The following is an 8053-nucleotide window of genomic DNA, read 5'->3' on the forward strand; positions in this document are numbered from 1 at the left end:
GAATCCATAATGGCCAGAGCATTGTTTATGGCTGAATGCTTCAATTTGTGATTGTGGGAAGGCGAGATTTACGGGTGCTCCTAGCGAATTGTTCTCAATTCGCTCTAATTAGTTTCTTTTTACTGAGCTCTTGTGTTAATTTTGTAGGGCACTTTTCACGCCCTAAATTTTATAACATTTCTGTCCTTCCCTTACCATTGGATATGCATACAAATATTTGTTTCAGGATTTTCTACAGATATTTGTGCAATTAAGCACACTAAATTAGTCCCCATCTTTATTCATAATTTGTTCCTCGAGGGTTTACATGGCCTCCGTTTCTTACAATATTACCACCTACATATATATATATATATATAATATTATCTCATCCTACTATTCGGAACTAAATACATACATTCTTATATCTACCAAACAAACATGTTATGTAACTGCCGCTTAAAAAAGGAGCCTTAAAAAAAGGATTACCTTATTGAAAAAATCGTATTGGAAATTTTCGTGTTTTTTCTCGTCCGTAAATAACACAAGGATTTCCTGGAGGATTTTTCCAATCGATTATCTGGTTATATAACAAACAGTACTGTTCAGTGACGTACTTGTTTTATAACTGGAAAGTAATAATGTTAATTATAAATCCGAATCCTCATCATATGTGTCTTCTCTATATTTAAAATCGACATAACCACATTATATACCAACAACGACCAGGACCAGTGATTCTTTAGAAAAATAATACAAACGGCGGACAAAACACGCAGCTTCTTACACGAACATAATCATACACATATACGAAAGGAGAAGAAAGATAAAACATTAAAAAATAATTATTAAAAATGAAAAGTAATATGAACTGTACTTTGCATAGGCGTTCCCTGTGCTGGAGATCATGATCGGGTGGTTTTAAACTTTCCTGACCCTCCACGAGGTCTGAATCTCCTGCAAAATCTCCGTGCACTTCTGGTACTTGTCACTGTATCGGAGCTGGATGTTATTGTTTAAGGTAACGACTATATCTGACTGGATTCTGTGTCAGGATAGTCCTGCTCCAGTAGAGTAAATGATGCTATTCTCCAATTCTCTTACAGGAGAGTATTTGAAATAGGACTTAGGCTCCTGTAGCTAGCCAAGAATTAAGAAATTTTGTTGGTGAATAATCCCAACGGCATCATTATGTTTGTAGGTGTATTTCTGCGAAGTAAGCAGCATATAGTCATCAGTGATAATGCTCAATTGTCTCATTTGGATTTCTACAGAGGTCGAGCCGAGGATGGCTATAAGGAACCCTTCTGTTTCCAAAACGAGTTCTCCCCCCCCCCCCTTAGCAAGAGGTTTCAAGTCTCACCATCTGCGCAGGAAAGATCTACACTATGAGAGTGCCTATCATGCAGCTGCTTGCCCTGCTATTGAGCAGCAAGCTTGCCGACAGTTAGATGCCCAATATTTTGGTAGGCAACAACTGTAACCTTCAGTGGTTGATACAAGTCTACTCTACAAATATAGTCGTAGAGCAGAATATTCGTCCTGTTTTGTCAGTATTCTCGCAGTAGAGGAGTTATGTGTGCTGAGATTCAGTAACTCCTACCTCTATACTGAAAACATTGGATGTGATGTATAATGTTCTACTTAATGGATTCAGTGTTAAATAGAACCGTAGTGCACTGAAACTGTTGCCTTGAAAGATGCGTTGTTTAATTGGCACACATCTTATATATCCTGAGGACTTCAAGTAAATAATCGTAAGGCACTGAAGGAAACGAATGTTTACAATCGATATAGGCCATGTGCAGATTGCGTGGATGGTGTTTCGCATGTAGCACGCCCGTACTATAAATCTTTTTTAAGGATGCCGTTCTCTTCATAATGTGTTCAGATGAAATCGGATATAATGGCCGTGAGACGATCAGAAAATTTCCATTAGAAGCGCTTGTCATTCACCGAGAAGCTCCCACTGTCATTCCATATCACATTAGACTTCTTTTATCAACGCATTTGCGACGACAGTACCATCAGCGCCTGTTTAGAGCAGTTCATCACTTCGCCTAAGTACGTAGACATTATGAGAAAGATGTTAAGCGATTCAAGGATCTCTTTCATGTGCAAGGTCGACTTCTAGGACCAATTGTCCTTTAGAAATTAGTACAACGGATTTAGCTTGGCCCTTATTTTGCTGACCCCGTTCTAAAGCTGAAACTTGCACGAAAGGTCTGACACCCTTCTAAAGATGTAATAGTCTCGATCTACTGCAAGTTCATGTCTTGCTTGAGGAACAGAGGCAGTATCTCACTGTTCAAACTGCCAACTAACCGGAAATCATTGTTGAACCTAAATTTCGGGAGAGCACATCTTTCAGATGTTTCTTGATCAACAAACTTGATTATGGCAGTGGTAAAGCACTCAATGCGACACAGTTGCTATTCGTTGAACTCTTCAGTTGGGGACAACAGAAACGTCAAGCCACTTTTTCTTTTTTTTTTAAGAAGATAAAGAATTATTAACATTTAAAACGTTTTTAAAGAAGAATATAAAATATTTTTAAAAATTTCTGATCCAATTCAAAATTTATTCAATTTTGAATATAATCTCAGATTACAATTTGTCTAAATGTTTTCACCCGATCTTAACCCGTTTGTGACTTATCATTATAAACTTATTATTCACCTGCATAAGTGCACACGTGCGTCACATCCGGTTTTTGTACATCTTTATAATAGAAGTACAGAGAAACCCTTTAACAGCCTTCCCTTCTATAGCCCTTTCGAGAATTGACGCCGCGCTGCAGGTAGGTGTAACAGGAGCCCCACGGCGTGCGCGTGGTTTTCGGTTATTACACAGGCGAGCACTCAGGCGTAAACAAACAAAAGCGGAGCGGGCTATAATGAGCCCCAAAATCAGCGCTATAGAAGAGTTTCATTGTATTCTTCTTTTATGTTCGTAAAATGAGTTACCTGTGGGTATGAGGGGGTAAAGGGTTGCAACTTACACACTTTTGAGATTTTTTAATTCCGTGGTAAATACAAGATGAAAATACATTGGAAAAGAGGGAAAGGTATGTTAGTTTAGGCTTTGTGTTCTGTCAACGAACTGATGGATGGATCTTGTGCTTTATTTTACAAGAATGATTCAATTGAAAATTTTACCTTTTTTAAAAAATCTCTCTCACGACACCTTTTCGAGTCTCTAATCGTAGTAGCGTATGTAGATTCTGAAATTAGTAAATCGGGTCTGCATTTATCTATCCATGCGGCGCCCAAATGTCTGTCTGGTGTCATATTGTAATCGCCTGTGTATACGATAGATTGTGATCCAACGCGAATATAAAACATAGAAGCTCCTAAAACATGGCCGGCATAGTACGCCTTAATTTCTAATTCAGTGTCTACCATCACAGACTGATGCAGAGTAACGGCTACAACTTTTTTCATGCAATCCTTAATCATTTGGGATGTGAAGAAATTACTCTCTCCTTTGCGCTCAACAGCGACTTTCCTCATGTCTTCAAGGAGAATTGGTGCTATAGCTTTTGTTGGATGAGTCATATAAATTGGGCCCGTATAGCCCACCTGTTCAAGGAAAGGAAAAGTTTATTCAGACGCAAATAACAAAATACATATCTTCTACCCAGTATGATGACAAGCAAAGATTCATGCTACTGTAACTTGTGCATACGTTTTCACTCTCATATTCGCCAAGTCCTTCTTTTAGAGCAGGTATTTATCACATGTACTCAATAATGTTACCTTCTTTATTCCTTACCATTTCAGTGAAGTAGGGCAATGCCCCGCAGTGATCCAAGTGAAAATGGGATATTATGACACAATCTATATAATTTGTCGCTGGACCTTCAGGAACGATGTAAGAAAAGTCAGGAAATCTTCTTTCATCATTAAATCCCATATGCATTCCGCAATCTAACATAATGTTCTTTCCTCCCATTGATACCAAAATGCAACTACGGCCTACGTCCTGACCTGCTCCCAGGGGTGTAACCTTAATATCCGGCATCGTACCTTTTTGTATATCTGTTTTATTTCTTACAAACGTGTTGCGCTTTCTGAAAATAATTCAAATATTTCGTTAGGGTGAATTCTGTATAACAACACGATATCCGATTTATATCTTTAGGTATCCTGGACATTAGAATGTCCCAGAATCGTTCTAAAAGCATCCAAGGATATGAGATGTACATCTCAGAGATATATACATTTCGGCCTTATAGGAATATTCAAAAAGTGTCCAGCAGATATCTGTAGTATAGTAGTCTATAGTAGTGGTACTCTGGACTTTTTATGTGGTTATAACGGATTGAGTCTGAAAACTAGAATTTATGAATTTGTTGTCCACGTGAGTTTTGAATTAACGCCTACCATCATAATAGCGTGTGGCATCTGTAGAGGTGTAATCACGAGAGAGCACCCTGGCCAATTACCGTTTGCAAAATGTGTTATTTTAGTGGATAGTGGATGCGTGAAAGAAGTAGACTATATTTTACAATGTTTATTAGAGATAAGGAATATATAATGAGTTAGAATTAATACAATAAAAAACTAAATCTACCTATCTAATCTAGAAAGTCAAGAAATAGTTGTTTCGTCGATTAGATCTCCGTCATTTCGTAGAACAACGCCGGGATTCTACAGGATGTTTGTATGAATTTACTTGCACGATTAATCAGAAGTAACTCAAGTGAGAATTCTCTTACGAATGTATAGCCGGTGGAATTTATCTGAAAAGTCTTTTTATTCATTTCGACCTAATTAAAAATTGCTCAACAACAAACGACTCACATATCTGAAATTTTACATTTATTAACAACGTAATTGTCCTTTAATCTTCAGTACTTACGGTTGATATGATTTGATTGAGAAAGTTTTCATTTCAGAAAATTTAAATATTAAGCCTCTATACAGGATGTGCCAGACTTGAGTGTCCGGAGTTATATGACTATAAAAATATTTAAAAAATCATCAAAACTTCATTTCCCAAAGATCAGTTGAAGTTTTAGTTTTTGAGCTATAAAAGTTTTAAGCTGGACCAATCAAGAGCCCTGTATAAGCAATCGCGTGTGTGTAAGCGGGAGTCCAATGCGCACCTGATCGATGTAGCCTAAATATTTTATAACTCAAAAACTAAAACTTCAACTAATTTTTTGAAAACCAATTTTTAATTTTTGAAAACCAATTTTTAATTTTTAAGGTCCTGAAATTATAATATTTCAACTAAGAATGCTCTCATATTTAAACGGGTTTTATTTATACTTGTTAAATTGTGAACAGTTTGATTTATATGATTGAAATTTTTGAAACTTTATTAACATTTCAAGGGTTGCAGTATAGAACTAGATAACCAAAATTTTTACGAAAGTAGGTTTTTTGCATCAAAAATTTAAAAAAATCTAATACACATTTTGTTAAAAAGATTTGTTCGAAAGCTCATTTTTAACATGGTAAAATAAAAAAAAATGATGTTTCAAAATCAAATAGCTGACTGTACTTTTCACGCCATTTTCTTCTTCTTTTCTACTTAAATTTCCTAAGCCCTCTTAACATCTTTAAAAAATTGTCTGACCATATTTCTTTTCCTAAAAATTTTCCAACACAAAAAGGTCATAAAACGCTTTCTTTCAAAGAAAAAGCTCTTAAATAAAACTATTTGTTGTTTAAACTGAAAATGTCACTTTTTATCGTTCTTTACAACCAAACCTGTTCAAGTTTCACGAAACCGGATTTTTTTTAATTATACATTTTTGCTTTACCAGTGACATTGAAAATGAAAAGATTACAATACGAATACAAAACAAGTTTGTTATATGGTTTCGAATAATTCATTTTGAAGGCATGGGCCTATCATAGTTGATTGTTTAGATCTAAAATTAAGTAGGACTAGAATTGTTCAGTTAAAGACATGAGAATGACGGATTCGTGACAAAAAACCCAAACGACAAAGCGACCGGCCAATGAGAGTAGCCGGCCAAACCGAAAAAACCTGGATGAAAGCCCAAAAAAGTAAAGTTTTTAATGGGCATTTTTCGACCTAGGATTGGCTACAGTACTCCCTAGTGAAGTCGAATTCACTCATAATAGGCCCCTAACTCGACTACCAGCATGCTGGTATTAACAGTTCCCATTCGGTTCGGTTTTGATTCCTCTAGAACCAAACCGAAGGGCCTATGACAAAGCCACCGAACGCGTCCTCGGGTTGCGGATAGAGGGTCCCTGCACCAAGGGTTCCTGCTGAATATGGTTACAAAAATAAATAGGCAGTCGCGGACAATTGTCCAGGGGTGGTCCCGAAGGAATTAACCCCCAAGCGGAGGTGTGAAAACCGTGCCAAAAGCTGAATGGCACCTGGGTGAGGTGTCTGGAACGGTGACTCTGGGATACCGGGCGATCTCTCAGAGTACGCAGCCTTATCCTTGCATGCTGGGCTCTACAAGGATGGACGAACCCCTTTCCCTAGCTTCTCGTGGGAACACCAATGACAACACCAAACATAGTTGTAGTAAGTGCGGTTCAAAACAACAGAACGCGCAGGGGTCCCGACAATGGGTCGGCCAACAATGCCGACCAATCTAGAGCTGGGGGAGCCAATGAAAATGGATTCAATGCGATGGATCAGCGGGATCTCGCGACCTTTGGGTGGACGTAGCAACTGAATCACGACTTGCTAGAATGCTACGATGTGAGTGTGGCCCGTGAACGGGGTTACATGGCACGGCTGCATGCTCTGTGGTGTGAGAAACACCCGGAGCTATCGCACTTTTCGCAGCAACGTCTGCGAAACCATGCTCAACTACTCCGTAAAAGGGGCTATGTAAGCGGAACGCCTACTCTACCACAGCTAGAACAAGCCGGCAACAAAGAAAGAGAGGCGAAACTAAGACCAACCGCGGGCAGGCATCCAATAGATGAAGAGCGATGCTTTACGCCCCGGAGAAACATCAACACCAAGGTTTCTCTCAAGCCTAAAGATCTGCCAGAAATGGATGACGAGCTTCGTGGACATTTTTCTGGTGAATCCGACCTCTGGGCTATCAATTATTGTGTGTATAATGCAGCGAGAGCTTTGGCCGATGCGAACCGTAAAACAAAACCAACGGCTGATCATAAGACCAAAAGACGAATGCATCAACTTGCCATAAAGATAGGCTGGGCAAGACAGTACGCGTCCTGCATTCAATGTGTGATTGACTATATCACATCTGGCAGGAATTTTACCGCACACTTAACAAGTCAAAGCTGCTGATCATCAGGCAGCATATTGTTGAGAGAATACGGATACTATCTGACGCTAAGAGAAGTCTAGATCGGAGGGAGAGGTGGGTCAGAGAAAATCAACAGTTTCTCTCTGACCCATCTCGACTCTTCCAAGACCCTCCAGTTACTGTCGAACACCCACCCAAACCAGAGGAGGTCGAAGTATTTTGGAGAGAAGTCTACGAAGTTCAGCATAGACGGGACGAAGCCTCAGAAAATATAAATATTTTCAAGGAGTTATGTGTTGCCCTCATAACACCTGATAAAGAATGCCAACCCATCACTACCGAGGAGGTGAAAAAAGTATTAAGAGGGATGAAGAACTATTCCGCACTGGGCCCAGATTGTATCAAAACCTTCTGGTTGAAGTTTTCTTCAACCCATCAGCATTTGGCCCGTATTTTCACCTCATATTTGAAGTCGGAAGAGCCGATTCCAGAGTGGTTGGTGGAAGGGCGCACAATACTCCTACCGAAAATAGGCAACTTAGCTGACCCGAAGAACTACAGGCCAATAACTTGTCTGAACACGCTTTATAAGATATTCACAGCTATCCTAAATGATAGGATTGTTCGGGCAATTGAACCTGCGTGGCAAGAAATGTATGAACAACGAGGCTCAAAGAAAAGGGTAGCCGGATGTCGGGAGAACCTGCTCATCGATAGATGTGTCTGCAAAGATGCAGCATTCTACCAGCATGACCTATCGTTGGCCTGGATTGATTATCGGAAAGCTTTCGATTCGACATCCCATAGACTTATCATCTGTCTTTTGGAAATCTTAAAGGTTCATCCGCAAAT

General features: G+C 39.1%; 1 protein-coding gene across 3 annotated transcripts in view; it reads right to left on the bottom strand.

The window, feature by feature from the left end:
* Positions 1–8053, bottom strand: part of LOC117172492 (integrator complex subunit 11) — a 159031-nt gene that overhangs the window by 79112 nt on the left and 71866 nt on the right. For all 3 annotated transcript variants that reach the window (XM_033360487.1, XM_033360485.1, XM_033360486.1), the window contains 2 exons: positions 3754–4051; positions 3138–3560 (listed from right to left, as the gene is read on the bottom strand). In XM_033360487.1, coding sequence (XP_033216378.1) covers positions 3138–3560; positions 3754–4002 — 672 coding nt within the window. In that variant the 5' untranslated portion in view covers positions 4003–4051. The remainder of the gene's footprint in view (positions 1–3137; positions 3561–3753; positions 4052–8053) is intronic.

This window comes from Belonocnema kinseyi, chromosome 5, assembly GCF_010883055.1.
Source record: "Belonocnema kinseyi isolate 2016_QV_RU_SX_M_011 chromosome 5, B_treatae_v1, whole genome shotgun sequence".
In the NCBI taxonomy this organism is placed as follows: Eukaryota; Metazoa; Arthropoda; class Insecta; order Hymenoptera; family Cynipidae; genus Belonocnema; species Belonocnema kinseyi.